Source organism: Leuresthes tenuis, unplaced genomic scaffold (genome assembly GCF_036924035.1).
Source record: "Leuresthes tenuis unplaced genomic scaffold, fLeuTen1.0.hap1 SCAF_4, whole genome shotgun sequence".
In the NCBI taxonomy this organism is placed as follows: Eukaryota; Metazoa; Chordata; class Actinopteri; order Atheriniformes; family Atherinopsidae; genus Leuresthes; species Leuresthes tenuis.
Genome location: NW_027325358.1, coordinates 35,082,304 through 35,101,575, shown reverse-complemented (window position 1 = coordinate 35,101,575; position 19,272 = coordinate 35,082,304). Strand labels below are relative to the sequence as shown.

General features: G+C 40.3%; 2 protein-coding genes across 4 annotated transcripts; one reads left to right on the top strand and one right to left on the bottom strand.

Annotated features, from left to right (window-relative positions):
* The first annotated feature begins 544 nt into the window (after window positions 1–544).
* Window positions 545–4,837, top strand: cdc6 (cell division cycle 6 homolog (S. cerevisiae)). Of its 2 annotated transcripts, none has more exons than XM_072383890.1 (12): window positions 545–660; window positions 1,397–1,776; window positions 1,896–2,105; window positions 2,312–2,511; window positions 2,768–2,916; window positions 3,061–3,167; window positions 3,552–3,691; window positions 3,772–3,872; window positions 3,968–4,035; window positions 4,185–4,363; window positions 4,472–4,612; window positions 4,693–4,837. In XM_072383890.1, the coding sequence occupies exons 2-12, from the start codon at window positions 1,407–1,409 to the stop codon at window positions 4,783–4,785; spliced, it is 1,758 nt and encodes a 585-aa protein (XP_072239991.1). In that variant the 5' UTR covers window positions 545–660; window positions 1,397–1,406; the 3' UTR covers window positions 4,786–4,837. The 2 variants fall into 2 exon arrangements, with proteins under 2 accessions (XP_072239991.1, XP_072239990.1); XM_072383889.1 differs by having other exon boundaries at window positions 545–665.
* Window positions 4,838–6,507: 1,670 nt separating this feature from the next.
* On the bottom strand, window positions 6,508–17,917 carry ccsapa (centriole, cilia and spindle-associated protein a). 2 transcript variants are annotated; one of them, XM_072383579.1, is made up of 4 exons: window positions 17,794–17,917; window positions 15,213–15,616; window positions 12,390–12,712; window positions 6,508–10,284 (listed from the first exon to the last, which is right to left on the bottom strand). In XM_072383579.1, the coding sequence occupies exons 2-4, from the start codon at window positions 15,580–15,582 to the stop codon at window positions 10,078–10,080; spliced, it is 900 nt and encodes a 299-aa protein (XP_072239680.1). In that variant the 5' UTR covers window positions 15,583–15,616; window positions 17,794–17,917; the 3' UTR covers window positions 6,508–10,077. The 2 variants fall into 2 exon arrangements, with proteins under 2 accessions (XP_072239680.1, XP_072239681.1); XM_072383580.1 differs by having other exon boundaries at window positions 6,508–10,257.
* Window positions 17,918–19,272: the final 1,355 nt, after the last annotated feature.

The window sequence follows — 19,272 nt, the reverse complement described above, 5'->3', positions numbered from 1 at the left end:
TATATGTATATTCTTGTAGCTGATCATATGGTATGACACAAACAGAGACTCTCAGAGATAGCTGCTATATGTACTCTTTTTTACTTTGTCAGGTTAAGTTTGAGGTTGAATTTTGGGGCCATTGAGGTTCTCTCCTGAAAGTTAACCTTTGACGAAATTGTGGATTTCACAATGTGACTTGGAGTTCTAGATGCTGTAAATTCAGGACATTTCTTTTTTTAAAATTTGTATAATTTCACCTTCATAAGTGTTTACATGAGTCGGAAGTTCAGTGGTACGTTAGATATTGCGTCACTGTCAAGATGAATGATATTAAAAAAGAAAAACACTATGTTTAACGGTAACGTAACAAAACAGCTATAAGGTTCCCGGGAAAATTAATCCGCCAAAACGGTGTTGTATTGAAACTCCCGCCACCGATAATTTCCTGCTAAAGCAACGCTGACGTAACATCCGTCCAGAGCACTGAAGCAATGAGCATCGCAGAAGTTATTGCTCTGACCAATCAGAGAATAGCAGCGGGAGAGCCAGCTGGAGAGGAGATTTGGCGCAAGTCTAGTATCAGAGCACCGGTGTCGTCCGACTGAAAAAGAAGCACATAAAGCTTTAAACTGAGGAGATACTACGCTTTGAACTCAAAGGACTTCTTTCAACTTTTCAGTGAGGTACGTGTATCTCCAGGTCGCTCATTTAAAGGCTAAAGTTAGTTAATCGAAGGGCGGAAGTCTGATAATCCGTGGGGTTGCTGGTTTAGTTTCTATAATACATTTGCTAAGTAAATTATTATTCAAAATGTTGGTAAAACTTATATGTCACAGTTTAAGTTAATTCAGCAGATGTGTTTTTGACCAACCAAAAGTCATCATAATGTTGTAATGTTGCCGACGCCGATTCTTGGCGCCATATTTCCTGTTCATTCCTGTTCACTAATGTAGCTTATAGTTTTAGGTTGTTCTGTTTAAAATGAAGATTTGTTGATTTTTAATAAGAAACTACATCGAGTTCACTGAAACCTTTCAGGTAAATGATGCCAGAATAACCGAATTTTAGTACTCTGAGCACTCTTTAAGGAGCGTATTTCTGTTCGAACAGAAGAGCGTGGAAAGGCTCTGATGATTTACAGTGCGTTTGTAACAAATATGGAAACCAGGGTTAAGAGGTTGAGTTATTTCTCATCAGATGCATAGAGCTTAGTGTAATCCTCATCATCTGTGGTTGGACATGGATGGAAATTGCTTTGCAAGAACCGGATAAAAACAATCACCAAAGAAGCCAATAAACCAAATTCTCACAATTGCATCAGATTTTCACTAAACACTTTGTATTAAATTCAGGTATTTGAATGTTGATTTCTGGGTCTTGTATCATTAATCATGTGCCATCTTTTGTTTCACAGAGAACCCAAAATGCCCAACACTCGTTCTCAGGGCCAAGCTCAGCCCACACTGCAGTTCCAGCGACGAAAATCCTGCAGAGTGGCCCCTCGCTCCAAGACCCCCCAGTCCCAGAGCTCTCTGGTTCTACCACCAACCGAGCCCAAGCCTCAGCCCCTCGCTCTGACCCGAATTGGGCCCCTTTCCTCGAAACACCCTGCTGGTTTGGCCACCTCTCTGTTACCCAGACGCCTCAGTGACGGGCCCCCATGTGTTTCCCCAGAGCAGGAGGGTACCCCCCCATCCCCCCTTTCGCCCAGACGCCCAGTATCTCAGCCTCCACAACCACCCTCTTCCCCGACTCTCCAAACACGGCTCCCACTTAGCCCTCGAAAGCGCACTGGTGAGAGATTGACCCGTCCTCCATAAGAAAGGCTAATTGAACTCCAAATAGAAATCAGTCTTCCTGTCACTGACAGGATGTCTAGGAAATTCAAGCATTATTGTATTTTCTTTCTCAAGGTGATGATAATGGCTGCAACCTCGGCTCTTCACCACCAAAACAGAACAGACCCTCTCTGGCCTCGCCACGAAAGCTGGGCTTTGATGAAAACTCACCGGTCTTGCCGCGCAGACAGCTGGTTCAGACCTCTCCACGACGACCATGTTCTGGGAGTCCCGTCCCTCACAATCAGGAGAGGAGGCTGCCAGTCGCTTGGCTGTTTGCAGAAAGTAAGCACTCCCAGGTGTCTGCGCTGTTGAAAGACACTCAGTTGTGGTTTTGGAGAGATCTTATCAGCAGAGAATATGAAGTCAGTTTTCTAATTGCCACACAGAATATTTTAATGTTTGGAATAAAAGCATAATGAGCGTTGTCTTGTTTGTCCCTGTGGTCCATTGGCAGCATTACTAACCTGCAAACTCTCTTTCTCTCACAGAGTCCAGGTTTCAGAGTGTGAAACAGGCGCTCCATACTGCCATCCCTGAGCGCTTCTTGTCCCGTGAGTCTGAGCAGGCATCCATCCGGTCCTTCCTGGAGGAGAAGGTCCTGCAGCACCGTGCTGGCAGCCTCTACATCTCAGGAGCCCCAGGGACTGGGAAGACAGCCTGCCTCAACTGTGTGCTACAGGAAATGAGGGTGAGAGGCAGTTAGGCGGCCTTTAGTGGTGCCCGGTGAAAACTTTGGGTCATCGCAGATATGTGGAAGTTAGAGCTGGAGATCCAACAACTTTTATGGTTTCCATGTAGACAGTACCTGGCTCTTTAGTTGAAGATTTGTTATGCATCTTTTTGAGCTTTGTTTGAGTTTTTACTCTCAAACGACTCATAGTTTGACCATTTTGCTCACGAGGGTTGTTATTTCATCACTAATCGGTGTGCTGCTGTCTCGTTAGGCTGAGCTGTCATCGGTGCAGACGGTGACGGTGAACTGCATGAGTCTGCGGAGTTCCCACGCCATCTTCCCACTGCTGGCTGACAAGCTGAAAGCGTCTGGTGGACAGAACGGCCTGCAGAGGTTCCTGATGGTCCCGGGGCCCACTATGTGAGTTACCAATCTCTGTTTCATTGTACACATGCTTAAGAACGATTTATTATAATCATAGTCTGTTGAATATGTAAAATGGCAATACAACCTGTAGACATGACTGTACTGTGAGCAATAATGAAACATCTGTTTCCTTCTCAGACTTCTTGTTCTGGATGAGATGGATCAGCTGGACAGCAAAGCTCAGGACGTCCTCTACACCATCTTTGAATGGCCATACCTGCCAAAGTCTCGTCTCTGCCTCATTGGTAAGACCTCAACCCAAAAAAATGTCTGGGCTTCTCCATACACACCTGTGTGTCTGGTTTTGTCACTTGGAGCGAAAAATCTTAGGATCTGCAGGCTGTGATAATGTGGGTTTACTGCAGCAACTTCTGTTCTTTGTTTTTGTAAAATGTATATGATCTCTCAGATCGCTCATTAATTTTGTTTTTATTATCATTTCTCAAAATGTAACACAAAAGTAACACAAAGACAGAAAAGATTAGCCTGCAAACTAAAATGCACGTTATTCACATCTGTTCATATTTTTTTCACTGACTTGTAGACGTGTATATATAGATTAAAGTCTAGGTTTTATTTTTCAGTCAGTCCTGTGTGCAGATGTCTAACCAAACTGTGATTATGTGCAGGTGTTGCCAATGCTCTGGACCTGACGGACCGCATCCTGCCCAGACTGCAGGCTCGACCTCACTGTCGCCCCCAGCTACTCCACTTCTCTCCCTACAGCCGGCAGGAGCTCACCGCCATCGTACAAGACAGACTCACACAGGTAAACACTTAATTTGTGATTTTTATTTTTTTTCAACCTGATTCACCGTTTGTGCTCAGGAGTTTTGTTTTTTTCCTCAGGCATCAGCTGATGGGATCCTGGATGCCTCCGCGGTCCAGTTCTGTGCCAGGAAAGTGTCGGCTGTCTCTGGAGATGCTAGAAAAGCTCTGGACATCTGCAGGTAAACATGTTGGATCACAATGAATGCTGTTAGGCAAAAAAAGAAAGAAATCCCAGACTTCATATAGATTCAGATGTTTTTTTTTGTTTTCTCAGGAGAGCAGTTGAAATTGTTGAGGCTGATCAGAGAAAAAAGGGAGCTGCTTCAAAAAGTGAAACTAAAGGTAAGTTCAGTCGTGAACTTAAAAAAAAATTTAATTGCAACTTAATGACTGACGCACTGATTTTAGAAGCTGTACAGACTAACGGATAAAAAGCTGATCTGAACTAGTGAACACTGTTGCTGAAACTTTTGTTTCTGGTTTGTCTGCAGCGTCTCGGGTCAGCCTCCCGCAGGTTGCACAGGTGCTATCGGAGGTATATGGTGACAGAATGGTGACTCAGAGCAGCGGCTCAGAGGGAGAGAGTTTCCCACTGCAGCAAAAGCTACTGGTCTGCTGCCTCCTGCTGCTCATCCGCAATGGAAAGAGTAAAGAGATCGGCCTGGGAAAGGTGAGATTACATGGATGCTTTCTTAAAGACGATCAGATCAGGTCCTGTTGGATAATTATTCGAGTGTTACATGTGAGTGCAAGGTAAATTCAGAGTTGTTTGTTGCAGCTCCATGAGGTGTACAGTCGTTTGTGCGCTCAGAGGCAGGTGTCCCGAGTTGGTCAGGGCGAGTGTTTGTCACTCTGCAGTCTGCTGGAGAGTCGAGGAATCTTCGCTCTGAAGAAAGCCAAAGAGGCTCGTCTCACTAAGGTACATGAGGCTGATTAATTTCCAATGCAATTCCACAGTTTTCAGAAGGCGAAACGTGACATTCAAGTTTGTTAATGCAGGTGTTTCTGAAGATTGAAGAGAAAGACGTAGAAAACGCTCTGAAGGACCGAACGTTGCTGGGCAGCATCCTCGCTGCAGGACTCCCCTCATGATGCCTTATTTGTTTTATATCTTGGATTTTTAAGTCTAACAATTTGCTTCTTTTTTTTTTTTTGCTGGGGATTTTTTGTTTTAATGAAATGTTTTAGTGCAAAATCTTTTTGTTTTTTCCCCAAAAAGACTTTTTTGAGAAATGTTGGACTCGCATCAGTTAAAAAGAACAGCATCTGTTTCAGTTTAATTTTGAAACGTTTAAGTTTTGTGCTGTAAATAAACAAGTGTACAGACATTTTAATCTGGTGTGCTTTTAAAGGGAAATTCTTATTTTTAAGGCACACATATTGTAGTTTTTGCAGCCACACATTTCAGAGCACATTCATTTAGTTTTCATTACTGTCCTTGAACAGAACGCCTCTGCACATGCTGAAATGTTTTGATGATAGAAAAGTAGCTGGTGTTGCAAAGGGATGTGATTTCCAAGTTAATTTGTTTTAAAGAGATTAAATGTTCCAGAAATATCACCTTTGGAAAATAATCTGCAGATATGTGGGTGGAGCTACAAAACCAGCGACACCATCCACCTGAACATCACCTGATTGGATTAAAGATTAAAACCTCACAAAGGTGCAGGTCAGGGTGATTTTCTTGATTTGAGCCCCTCACAGCCAATGGGCACACAGATCTGAATGAAAGCAACAAAGGTTTTCAATTCTATGTCAGGGTGAATAATGTGAGGCCTGCTGGATTTTTATGGTCAAGTTTGAATTTTACAAATGTTATGAAGCTTGAGCTACAATATGAATCGGATATCTGAGGAGAAACAGGTGGTACTTTCAGAAGCACTTGATGACAACAATACTATCTGTGATGGGAAGATTTCAAAAGCTGCTGATGGGAAAACGAAGGGAAAGAATTAAGAGTTCGGCACTGCTCTGAGGGAAACGCGAATGTTTCATCCACATTTAAATGAGGAATCTTCCTCACATACCAGAGTAAGTCATGGAGTTCCACAGAAAGCTTGGACTGATTTTTGTACAAGCTTCCATTAAATCTTATGAGACAGCATGGCAAAAATTTCCATTGGTATGCTGATGATACTCGGCTATACTTATCTATAAAACCAATCAGTTTGTTAGACTACAAGCATGTCTTAAAGACAAAGACTCGGATGAGTTTTCTGCTCTTAAATTCAGACAAAGCTGAAGTTGTTGCCTTTGGTCTAGCTGTATAGTTACTCTAGATAGCATTTCCTTGGCTTCTAGTACTACTGTAAGGAAAGTGAGTTATGTTTTGACCAGGATCTGACCTTTAACTCATATAAAACAGGTTTCTAAGACTTCGTAATATTGTTAAAATAAGGAACATCCTGTCTCAGACCAGAAAGCCTGGTCCAACAAGGGTTACAACTGTGGAGAAATGGTGTTTGATAGGAACATAAACAACTCAAATCAGATTTTATTCAAATAATTTATTCACAGCAACACCTTAAAGTGGATGAAAATATATTTTGTGCATGTTTTCAAATACAAATACAGTGACCAAAAATGTAAACATCAGTTGAACTAAAATATAATAAAATATTTTAATGGATAATAAACATATATTATCTTCTGCCAGTAGACCACAGCAGGAAATAACACTTTCTCCAAAACAGTAGCCTTGTGTTTTTCATCATTTCCCCTTTTTAAATCACTTGTTCAAGAACAGTTTAAATACTTTCTTTTGATTGTCTGAACATTCTTATGCTCAATAATCAACTTATTGGTTATTATTCGTTAATAAGTTTAATATAATGGCTGAAACAGGGAGGAATCTGACAGATCACAGCAAATGCCATCTGAACAGGATGTTTAAAAGCAGAGTCACTATCACTTGTGTCAGCTGTGTTAAAAATCAACCCCCTGAGCTTCAAATATTTGGTTTCAATCAAAAGTGAAACGAGTTCAGTTTGAGACAGCACACCCAGCTGAAAGGATACATAGTGCTTATAAACTTAGGTCTTAATTTATTCCTTCATAAAAGATGAACTTTACAATCAACTTGACTTTCTGACAGCTGAAGTCTCAACATTTTTATTTCCATTTTGACCATATTAGATTTGATCAAATGCATCCTTTTCCAATGAACAATGTGAGAAACTGCCAGGGAATTGTTTCTTCTTTTTAAATATTTTTTGTTTCTTTTACTCTGAAGATGGCAAAGTTGTAAAGTATGAACACATTTAAATTAATCTTTTTAAGAATAAACGTAACCTTCTTCACCACATAAGAACAACACAAGCTATTTCCAACTGAGAGAGAAATATTGCACATTTACACATGAGAGCTTATAAAAAGCACTTGACTGAAAAAGTAATATGCAAATATTTTAATAATTTGAAGTAAAACAACTTGAAACTTGAAAATAAGAATCACTTCTCAGCTTCAAGCCTCCCAAAGGTGTGAGAAATGTAGTTCAAACCTTTGATCAGACTAGACTTCAGCCCTCCCGCGTCCCTGAATCGGATTAAGCAGGTTTAGAAATTGGATGTATGGATGTTTGATCAAACAAAGAGACCAACACAAAATCATCACTAGCTAATTAAACTTAAAATACTTGATAAAGACTTCAAAAGCAGAATTTCTGCCTGTAATGGAGCTTTCTTACAGAGTGGTAGTGCTAGTTTTATTTCAGTAAAAGTTTAGAGCACTTCTTTCTGTGGTAAACATGGTGTGTTCTTTCAGACTGGGCATTTTCAAAATGACAAGAGGTTTCTTGTCTCACAGCAAAGTGAAGAAAAACCCTGTTAAATGAAGAATCAATTCATATGTGTGCACATTCAGACTGAGGAGGATCAGCTGCGGTGGAATAAGGACACATTCCCACTGAATTTAGAAGCATTCAGTTACATAAAGGAGATTAGCCCTCAGAGTGGTTCACAAAGTGGGACAATGACATCACTCACATATTTACAATGTTTAGTTACATCACCAATCAAAAACAAAACTTTTTTCTTCACTATGACATCAAAAACTTGCAGCTTTCACTTTTCATCACAACCTGTCAGTCTTGCTGATGGATACATTTAAAACCTAAATGTCAAGTACGTGATACAAACAGTTAAAAGTTGAATTACATTAGCTATCAACATTCCTTAGCTCATCCCAGCTCAGGATATAAACGCAGGACTGAAAGAGTAAGCTTATTTCAGGGTATCCAGTAGAATCCTCCAGACTTAATTTCAACAGTGTCATAATCTATTAGTAATAATAGATTATTACTAAATTGGATCAAACTTTTTTAACTGAAATCTTTTATCCAGGCAAAATGCCATCTTGTAAACAATTTAGAGACAAGACGACCGCCATGTATGGCTCTATTTTTCCTTGAACATTTGTAAGACGTTGGAGGAAACCCTGAAATATAAAGATGTACATTTTTTGTTTGATGTATGTCCTTCAAGCCAAAGAGTCTCAAAGACTTTGATTGAAAGAAACACTATGTCAGAGTTTGTGACATTTGGTGCTGAAGTTTCAAACTGAAACCAACTTAATGCTCACCACCTCACCCTACCTTTTAAAGCTTTAAGGGAAAAACAAAGATGGCTATGAAAAACACCAACTAAATTCTAAAATGATTCAACAGTCACGAGATTTAAGTTAAGTGAGGTTCATTTATAGCAAAGTTTGCAAGCTTATGTCATTTTTATTGAGAAAATACATTACATACTCATCTGATTTGATAAAGCATGTGTTCCCATTAATCATCCAGCAGTAGTCTCTTCTAATCTAAAAAAATTAAAAATACTCAGATATCAAAAATATTCCAGTTTGGTCCTTTCTGTTGCCTTTGAGTTGTAAACATTCAGGTGCCTTGAGAACTGAAAAACCTGAAGCTGACTTTAAGGAGATTAACAGCTAAATCACAGAAATATATTTTCTGTCATGTTGAAAAATAAAGAACATTCAGAAAGTGATATGGAGTGATTTTTTTAAAGGTATGTCGAAAAGCTGAGTAAGATTTATTCTAGAATTTCAGCCGTCTGTTCATCATCAAAAGCAAACTGCTTCTACAGAACTAGAAAAACACAAAGTGGTTCACCGCTTCTAAAACTAAAAACTTTTAACTCGTTCAGCACACTGAATCGCTGCCGTCACGTTAAAAACGGACGAACACACCTTTATGCTGTAGGGTTTTATGGGATTCATTCAGCTTATGCAGATCTGTTCAACCAGACGTGTACATATGTCATTAAATGAAAATTAAAACAATCATCTATGGGGAGCTTTTAATTTGTGTGTTTCATATATGTGCAAAAAAGTGAATGTGGTCAAGAAAAAAAAGTGTTTCCTCCTAAACAGCAGCGATTCACTCTGAAAAACACTGCAGCTACAAGACAGCACTGCTTCTGTTGTCTCATTATTTCATTATTGCATTGTATAGAATGTAGAATAAAGTAAAGAAGTGGGCAAGGTTATACTGGGCCATCATGGGCCTAAAAGTCAATGTTCTGATAAGTAACTGTATGGATAAACTGAGTGTTTTCAGGGGTCATGTTGAATTGTCTTTTTTGCTTAGGTTCCTATTGGAATAAAATCAGCCATCAAAGAGCTGGTCCAATTGTTCCGATGCTGAGGAAAGGAGCTTCAGAGTTTCTTGTAGAATTTCCATTGCACAGGACAGGTACATGTTCACTGTCCGCGGTTCATATTTGTAACTATTGTAGTTATATCAACTGTTGGACCAGATTTCAGCTTTTAAAGCTGCAATGACTAATATTTGGTCAGTTGAAGATAACAGACTTTATCATTATGACCGATGCTGTTCACCTGCTGGTCTCTGCTGTGTCTGTATGTTGGGTATGGTGGATTTCTACAGCTGTTTTATCTGCAGCGCACAAAACAGTAAGGCTGTAATCAGAGTGATAAACAGCTGAAACTATACAGTTTCTCTGTAATGCACAGAGAATCTGTAGAATCAACTGATACTATCCTGTAGGTTCAGTACACTGTCTATTTGTGCACGGTTACATTTCTGTAGGACTAAACTCTAGTGCAAAAGCTGAAACAGAAAGAGTCAAGCTCTCATGCATATGTCCTCTGTTTTACTTATCATGGAGTCAAACATCAGCTCAGCATTTGAACCTGATGGAATAAGTCAAACTAAACCTAATGTGACTTTTAAAAATCATGTTCTTATCAGTGACAATGTTGCAGTTGTTGTACGTTTCTTTCTGTATCAGCACCTCTGCCTACTTCTTGACTTTAAGACATGTGTTTCAGTCTGTTTTCAGCTGATAACAGTTCACACCTGATTTTAACCTCTTGTTAAAGAAACATGTTTTCAAAGGTCTGTGGTTCCCGTCTCTACCTGAGGCGGGCTGAGAAGCAGCGCATGTACTCTGTCATCCAGCGGTCATCTACCACTGTCAACTGCGACTGCCTCATCTTCTCCAGGTCAGCTGATCGAGCCCGCCGACGGTCTAGGTTGGAGCTCTGCTTGTCGGACTCCCGCCGAGTCTGCACACAGGCGTTGGATGTGTGGCTCTGTGAAACCAGAGAGGGGGTTTGTTTCTGAAAAGCACACCAGTGGTTTATTATTAATGCTTGCAGAGAGTTTAGTGACACAGCTCCACTGCTCTAGTGTCCTGTGAATGCTGTTCCAAGGAGTCAGATTGTTCTGACTTTTAATTTCACATCTGAGGCTGTCACAGGGAGATATGTCAATTTAGTTCAAATAACAGTTTGATTAGCACTAAAGAAACAGACTAACAATACTTAAGGTTTTTCTAATATTATATATGCAACGTTCTAAAAGAATACAAGCATATAAATGAGGGCTGTAAGGAAAAGTACACAAGAAACAAATCTTTCATTATCATACCTATGATGTAACACCAGTTTAAACCTATAATATTCTCTTTTTGTTGAGCCACCTGAAAGACATCACAGGCCCCCAGCTGGACCCCCTGCAGTTTGCATATCAGGCAAACAGGTCAGTGGATGATGCAATCAACTTGAGACTGCATTACATCCTGCAACACCTCGACTCCCCAGGGACATATGCAAGGATCCTGTTTGTGGACTTCAGCTCAGCGTTCAACACCATCATCCCAGACATCCTCCACTCCAAACTCACCCAGCTCACCGTCCCAGCCTCCACCTGTCAGTGGATCACCAACTTCCTGACAGACAGGAGGCAACAGGTAAGGCTGGGAAAAATCCCATCCAGCATCCGGACAATCAGCACAGGCGCCCCCCAGGGATGTGTGCTCTCCCCACTGCTGTTCTCGCTTTACACCAACGACTGCACCTCGAGAGACCCATCTGTCAAACTTCTGAAGTTTGCAGACGACACAACGGTCATCGGCCTCATCCGGGATGGTGACGAGTCTGCATACAGGCAGGAGGTGGAACAGCTGGCCCTCTGGTGTGATCAGAACAATCTGAAGCTGAACACGCTCAAAACTGTGGAGATGGCAGTGGACTTCAGGAGCAACCCCCCCACACTGCCCCCCATCACCATTCTTAATAACTCTGTGTCTGCTGTAGAAACCTTCAGGTTTCTGGGATCTACCATCTCCCAGGACCTAAAGTGGGCACCCAACATCGACTCCATAGTCAAAAAGGCCCAGCAGAGGATGTACGTCCTGCGTCAGCTCAAGAAGTTCAACCTGCCCCAGGAGCTGATGATCCAGTTCTACACTGCAATAGTCCAGTCTGTTCTCTGCATCTCCATCATCGTTTGGTTTGGATCACCCACCAAACAAGACAGGAACAGACTGAAATGGACAATCAGGACTGCAGAGAGAATCATTGGCGTTAACCTGCCCTCCATCCAGGACTTATACACATCCAGAGTCAGGAAAAGGGCAGGTAACGTCTCTGCAGACCCATCACACCCCGGACACAATCTGTTTGAACTTCTCCCCTCTGGCAGGCGTTACACCAAAACATCCAGATACAAAAACAGTTTCTTCCCCCAGGCCGTCACACTGATGAACACTTGATCAGTCACCCAGTGTTAGTAACCCCCTGATTCTAAAATCAATCTTTCACTTTGCACTTTCTCATAATGTCTTATCATGCTCAATATACTCAATATACTGCCTGTACATCAGTGTTTCTCAATTCCGGTTCTCATGACCCACTGCCCTGCATGTTTTCGATGTTTCCTTCCTCCACCACACCTGATTCAAATGATGAGCTCATCATCAAGCTCTGCAGTGGCCTGATAAGGAGCCATTCATTTGAATCAGGTGTGGTGGAGGAAGGAAACATCGAAAACATGCAGGGCGGTGGGTCATGAGGACCGGAATTGAGAAACACTGCTGTACATAAACGAACAGGATAATCCTCACTGTAAATAACATAACATGTATATACTGGTATATATAGGCCGGACCTCTGAACACTCCACTGACATATTTTTATACCTTTCTTAACTTATTGTTTTTTGTTGTCCTTGTTCTTTCTAGTTGAATGTTTGTTATGTACAGCGTGAGCTAAGAAAAAACCAGAGTCAGATTCCTTGTGTGTTCACATACAAGGCCAATAAAGCTAATTCTGATTCTGATTCAGATTTTTTCAATAAATTCTTTGTTTTATTGACTTTTTCCAGAGCATCTCTTGAAAGGCTTTTAAAGAAACAAAGTCACTAAGACTAACACAAATATCACCTCAATCTCTCGCTCAGTCCAGTCCAATTGGCTGGATGGCCTCAGGTGTTTCTTTGTGCTGACAGGTGGTTGACTCTTGGCTCGTGGTGGCTTTTTGAATACAGCTTGTGTGTTGTCTTGAGAACTGTTCCGTTGTCCTGACTCAGAGCGAGGGGTGCGACGACAGTGACGTGTTCGTGGTGCTCTGTTCAGCGGCTCTCCATCAGAAGAAGCAGAGTCAGCCGGTCCGTTGTCTGTCCCAGTGTCATCTGAGGGTCCACTGGTGTTCAGAGCCACCTTCACTGAACCTCTATTGGCCTCATTCACACCATTTTCTACAACTTCTGTTTCACAAGACAGACAAAAATGTAGCGGCAGAGAAGATAATTTTATTTTGATCTTTTAACAGAAAACAGCAACCGGCTGCACTGCTCATAAACTGAATCCGGTCATATCACAGGACAGTTTTACAGTTTCTCTGGTGTTTCTTCAGTTGAAAGCCACATACCCATTTAACATTTTTTGTTACAACGTTCTTGCAGTTTATACCTGCCATCTGTCTACTTGTTCCTTATGTGATTTCAGTGTAACTATATGAAATAGATATATGAAATGATCATTGGTGTTAACCTGCCCTCCACCCAGGACTTACACACATCCAGAGTCAGGAAAAAGGCAGGTAATATAATAGATATATGAAATGATCTACAGCGCAACATTCATTGGAGGTTTAGCTGACGATTCAGCCGTCTTCCAACATTTCAGCATTTTTAGTGCCAAATGTTTCACCAGACTTTTCATCCTGTTTGATCTTCACTGAAGGAAGAGAAACATGTGGGGGTCTTTTGGCACTAAAGCATTTGCAACTATGAATGATATTTGCTTAACTTAGATACACCAGGCTGCTTGAATATCTAATTATGCCGTTAACATTGGAATACATAGTATGAGGGCTGTGGATTTTTTCCCCATCTCTCAAAGTCAAAGCATGTAAAGGAGATTTATCTTCATAGACAGTATAAACAGGAGGAATCAGTGTGGGCGAAAAAAAAAACATTAGAAAAGAACAGAAGTGCACTTCACTGCTGTTTAAAGCTACACTTCAGGCTTAATTTGGTTAAGGTCAGCTTGAAATCAAAGTAAATGTAACTCATTCAAATCCCTGGATTCTGTGGGATGTATATATATACACACATATATGTGTGTATGTATATATTGACCTCATCAGAGGTCATGAGGTGGGGGGCTGCTACATCCCAGTCTGGTAGCTGCCACAACACAAAATGGCTGCATGGGCTTTAAACCACATTACCCAGAAGCCCTCATAACAGTGACAGGTGTGGTTGCTTAAGCCACCTGATTAAAAGAGGGTTGGATAGCAAGGAGCTAGGAGCTGGAAAGAGCTGTTCACACATAGTACAAGAGAACTACTGATCTGCAGGGAAGCACCACTGTATTATCATTTACCGAAACAAGGGGGAAAGCCCTTGAAATTACTGCAGCATGAAAATGTGGACTGTATTCTTCCTTCTGACGTATAAAGTGGACTGAGATGGTTTAGTTGCCTTTGTTTGAGGTCCAAATGTTCCATGATCTCAGTTAAACCACTCCCTTAGTTCTTGGTGTAGCAATAAAACTCTTTTTGTTTCTGATATCCTGATCAGTTTGTTGATTTTCTCCTTGCCTCTCTCTCTCTTGGATACTCCCCCAGCAAGCCTGTATTAACAGTGGCTTAACCACATGTTTATGCTTTTGATTTAAGAAGGGACATGACAACTTAGTTGTATTATTGTCCCAGATTTAGTGATATATGCTGATTTTCATGTGCAGTCCATGGCAAGTTGATGCCATATCGAATATCAAAAGTAATTACAAAACACAAAATCATAGAGAAATATTTAAACCATAGCATAACAACAAAAACAAGCAGGTACAAATGTTGAATGAAACTGCAGAGAAGCTGGTGTCCTGACATTATGCATACTGCAGTGTTAGAGGAGACACTGGAAGTCTGTCATATCTGGGCCCAGTCTCTGCACAGGGAGAAGTATTCCCACCTGATCACTGCAACTTTAGGCTAAATATTTTTAGCATCACAGTTCTCTGAGGTAAACCGGCCTGCGGCCCTAATACTGTCAGAATGATGCTTACACAAAAACACAAACACACTCTTCCTGGGGTCAAGTTAAACACAAGTGAAATAGAGGAGCATATATATGCGATCCTTAATTTAATGTTTAACTCTTCCTATTTGTTCTTTTTCATCTCTGTAAATTCATGTCACATATACAAACCCCAATAAAGTTCAACCTGAACTGTTAACATTTCATCTGCCAAAAGAAGCAGAAACGTGAATAAAAGCAGCTTTATTGTGAATTCAGCTGTTTAAATATACACTTCCACTTACACAAAAAGATGGAACTCTGGAGCATGTACAGTCTGTTTGAGTGTATACATGCAGGAGGGATTTGGTACCCAGCCACAAAATCTGAGTGTGTTTTACAGTTTCAGTCAGTCTAATGTATACGTGCATTTTAAAGGCCAGTTTTGGTCAGACAGCACTGCAAGGCTGTGTTTAAAAATGTCAAAAATCAGATGTCGTGTATGAGGTGATGCAACATGCCCCTGTCTGATAATCCAACACCATCTTGCTTTTTATTTTTATTCCAGCACCAATTCTATTCTGTTTACACTATTTAAGACAGAGAAAAGCATCAGTTTCTCACATTTGAAAATCTGAAATGACATCCCAACAACTGATTGTTTTTTTTACCTGTTTTAGAACTCAAACTCTGTTAGGCTATCACCAGTTCTGTTGTATATTTTTTTTAACACTTTCCTCACCTGTGGGTATTGCAGCATCTACAACCGGCACCTTTCCTGTTCCCACCTCAGTCTCCCTGTCCTCAGAGAGACGCTCCGGCTCCGGACTGGTCTTCAACTCTGACAGCCTCTGCTTGACCTCCAGGGATGTGGTCAGTGGCGGTGGGAGAGACAGAGGAGCCACTTTATTCCGGGTCAGCCTTGGTGTGGACCATCCGCTGGAGTTGGAACCGCTGTCCCAGCCCTCCCAGAACCAAGGCTTGTGGGAATGTTCCATCACTCGCCGAGTCAGACGGTACTTCAGAGAATCCTCGTAACTTTTAGAAAATGTTTCCCATTTTGGATCCCTGAACTTCTTCATGTATTCTGTCCTAGCTTTTTTGGTCACCATGGTTCTTGGTATTGCTTGTTTTTGGTCCCAATCTCTGTGGAAATGAAAAAAGACTTGAAATACTGACATAAAAAACCCCACAATTTTCCCAATGTAGTCTAATTATTATTATGTTAACTGTCATTTTTATTACCATGTTAACTGTAATTTTTATTACCATGTTAACTGTAATTTTTATTATTATGTTAACTGTAATTATCATTATGTTAATTGTCTGTACTTTAAGTATCAACATATGACAACAAATCTATGATAAATATGATGAATTTCCATAGTTTATTACCTACAGTTGGTCATTGGTTAGTAAAATAACTTAAATTGCAAATCTTTTAGAATTCATCTTGTCTTCTGTGATACAATTAAAGGCAGACAAATATATTATGAACAAACAAGCAAAAAAACAAAAAACAAACATGTCCTGCAGGCTTCTACAGGGACTTGGATTGAATGACTAATAGTAGGAAGCCTCTGCTCCACACCAACTAATAGTAGTCAGGTGTGGAGCTGAGGCTGTTTAAAATCAGCTAAATTCAAATTTCATCAGATCGATATGCTAAACATCCTCTTATTAGCACCGAGCACAAACTATAGAGATGATGAGCCTGATGAGTAAACAGTTACGAGAGCTCATCCCTCTTAGGATGAACTCTTGTAACATTGTGTCCGTACAAGAGTTGCTGTTGGTATTTTAATCAATTAGTTGACTCAGAGTTAGCATTTTCACACTGACATTTATTTAAACAAGACAAAGAAATAATCAGCAAACTTCTCATTAATGAACTTTGCTGATTGATGCAACTGTAGTGTGTTTAAGACCTTTCCTTAAAAATATTGGGACACTGTGTAGATTGCAAATGAAATTAGAATGTAATGATTTATAGATCACCAAGGCCCACAAATCAACTTGAAATTAAAAGGTGGGATGAGTACCGATGCCATAGGCTGCCCCACCTATCATTCAAGCACACAAGTTCCAAAAACCCTCCTCTTAATGGAAAAATTCTTACCCAAATCCTATTCTCACAAGTCAGTGAGCAATTGCAACCTGATCACCTGTTGAACTTTCTGAGTTGGTTTTGTGTTTCTTCAGACAGACCGTATCAATCCTTAGTGCCCAGCAGCAGTGTCACATTTCATTGTGGCTCAGATGTCCACAAGGACACTTTGGTTCATTTTTCAACAGCCACATGTCCAACACAGATTTATGTAACAACAGTTACTCCATGGTTGTTGTTTATTGTTTTTACATCACATGAAGCACTTTGAGTTGGCTCTGTGGGATTAAAATGTGCTGTGCAAATGAGCGTTAATGGCTTCAAAACGTCATCCACAGCTGTCTGACCTCCTTCACTGAAACTGTCACAATCTAAAAACATATAATCCATTTTAGTGCAAATTTTTATTATAGTGCCCTATCACAGCGAAAGTCATTTCAGGGCATAATATAAAGAAAGGAAACAAGTTCAAATCAAGTGCCATTAAATCCAGTCCAATATCAGCTAACTGGTTGTAATTCTATTCCTATAGCAGCACCTAGTGACATACCTCTGCAAGGTGTGGTCTACCTGTAATAAGCCCCGCCCACCTCTCCGTCCACCACAGATTACCTCGGTGCAGAGGAGGATTGAGGCTTATTACAGCTTTACTACTGACTGTAGCCAAATTATTACTCATACTACACAACTGACAACGCAGGGTCTATTTTAGCCAGGCGTTCTTCCACCTACATTTCTGTCTTTCTTTCTCTAATCAACATTTAAATACCTGCAACCTCTGGTGAACATGTTCATGAATAATTCACTTCTTTTGAGATGGCCTACATCTTATCAAAGGACAACACAGGAACTGTATGTATTCCCAGTTCACTGTCAAATTATAGCTCATTTTCAAACGTTACATTTTTCCCACATCCTAAATACACACGCTGTGTGCCTATTGCTTTAAAGGCTTAATATTCCACAGTCACACCCGACCTGATCGTATTTACGAGATTTCAGCGTACCTGCTGCACAAAAAGCGCATGAAAAGAAAAAAACACGAAACAATGAAATAAACAGTGTGCGTATAAGAATTTGAGTGACACCGTGTGAAAACAGGCTACAGCCATGTTCACTGCCGTTACTCTTCTCACCTGCCTGCTGCTGCGTTTGCAAACACACGGAGGTGTAAATACAAAGCCTGGCTGGATATTTAACATATATGTTAACTCACCAAGATGTCGTTGCACTGGGGTCCAATTTTTAAACCCCGTCTGTCCCTCCGCTTCAGCAATCAGATGGCGAGCATTGCCCCACTGACTGACGGCAAAAACCTTTAGATGATCCACAAACTAAGTCAGCAACAATGTTACATAACTTCCAGCTTTCATTTTCAGAATAAAACTGATCAGAGGTAAACTCGCTGCTTTTGGAGAGACCGTAAGCTCAAACAGCCACCGGCAGTGCCATTTTTAGTTGCCACTGCCACGATTTGAGCACAAGTATACTGGAAAGAATTTCCCTTTATTTGTATAATTCAGCCACGCCCATTTCATACATAACTAATTCGATTCAACTCCGTTTTATTTATATTCAAGGCCGTAACTACCATAGAGGACACCGAAGTCGTGTCCTCGGTATTCTTATTTATTAATTTTTTTTGCTTAAATTGTGGTGATTTTATATTTGAAGAGCCAAAGAGTGGCGTGGCTGTTTAATAAATCAGTGGTTCAGTTTGGGCATCAACATGCACTGTCTTTGGTAACTGTCACACACAAGTCTGACGTTGATATTGTTAGTCAGTCAGTCACACCAGTCACTGGAAGAGGAGCACATCAAGCTAAAAATGTAGGTGGAGAGCAGTTTAAGTGATAGATGACTGTGAGAAAAAAAAAAAAGCATTTTAATGTGGAGATATTTTTATTGCAGCCCAGCATACTCGGATAGCAAGGAAACATGAATCATAGTTTAATTTTGGTTAACTCGTCAGTACCGGTCGTCAATCAATTTCCACCGGTTGAGTCAACATTCATTTTGCGATTGAAATGTCAGCGACGTCTTTGTTTGAAAATTAAACGTTTATTCAGTGTTGATTTCTCAATGTTGGATGCTGAATCTGTTATATATTTCTGCCGGAGCACAACGCAGCAACACTGCACAGAGCAGATTGTGCGGGACAGGAAGTCGTGCGCAGAAACAAAATAAAACACCCGGTTAATTTTCAAAATAATAATAATAAAAATAGTTTTCTGTGGTAACTTGCCCTTACTTCATGAATCACCATAATGGTCCTTCAAGAAGCCTCAGAATGCCCCATTTTTACCTCAAATTTCAAAAGCTCTGCACCGCCCTCAAGGTTTTTTAGATTTCTGACACATCTGAAAACATGATGTTGAAATGGAATATTGTTTTAATTTCTATTAGTATTTGACTGTGTTTATAGATTCAAGATTCAAGAGTTTTATTTGTCCCATATATAATCATACATAGTACAATGTGTAGTGAAATTTTCTTTTTACCTGCTACCAAGAATTAAGGATAAGAATTTAAATACAAATATGTCGAATAAAAAAAACCTTGGCACAATAATTCCACACAAAATAAGAAAATAAGAAAAATGCTTCAGTAAAAAAGTGTCGAGTGTAGGGTATTAAAATATAAGTGTAAAAATTTACAATATTAACAATATCATTGACGTTAGCATTAAGGTGCA

Coding starts and splice junctions, on each gene's coding strand:
- cdc6 (XM_072383890.1), top strand. CDS start 1,407: ATGCCCAACACTCGTTCTCAGGGCCAAGCTCAGCCCACACTGCAGTTC. Junction 2,917..3,060: donor ATGGTCCCGGGGCCCACTAT/GTGAGTTACCAA, acceptor TTTCCTTCTCAG/ACTTCTTGTTCTGGATGAGA. Junction 3,168..3,551: donor GTCTCGTCTCTGCCTCATTG/GTAAGACCTCAA, acceptor GATTATGTGCAG/GTGTTGCCAATGCTCTGGAC.
- ccsapa (XM_072383579.1), bottom strand. CDS start 15,582: ATGGTGACCAAAAAAGCTAGGACAGAATACATGAAGAAGTTCAGGGAT. Junction 12,713..15,212: donor AGATGCTGCAATACCCACAG/GTGAGGAAAGTG, acceptor CTTGTGAAACAG/AAGTTGTAGAAAATGGTGTG. Junction 10,285..12,389: donor GGACTGAGCGAGAGATTGAG/GTGATATTTGTG, acceptor TGTGCTTTTCAG/AAACAAACCCCCTCTCTGGT.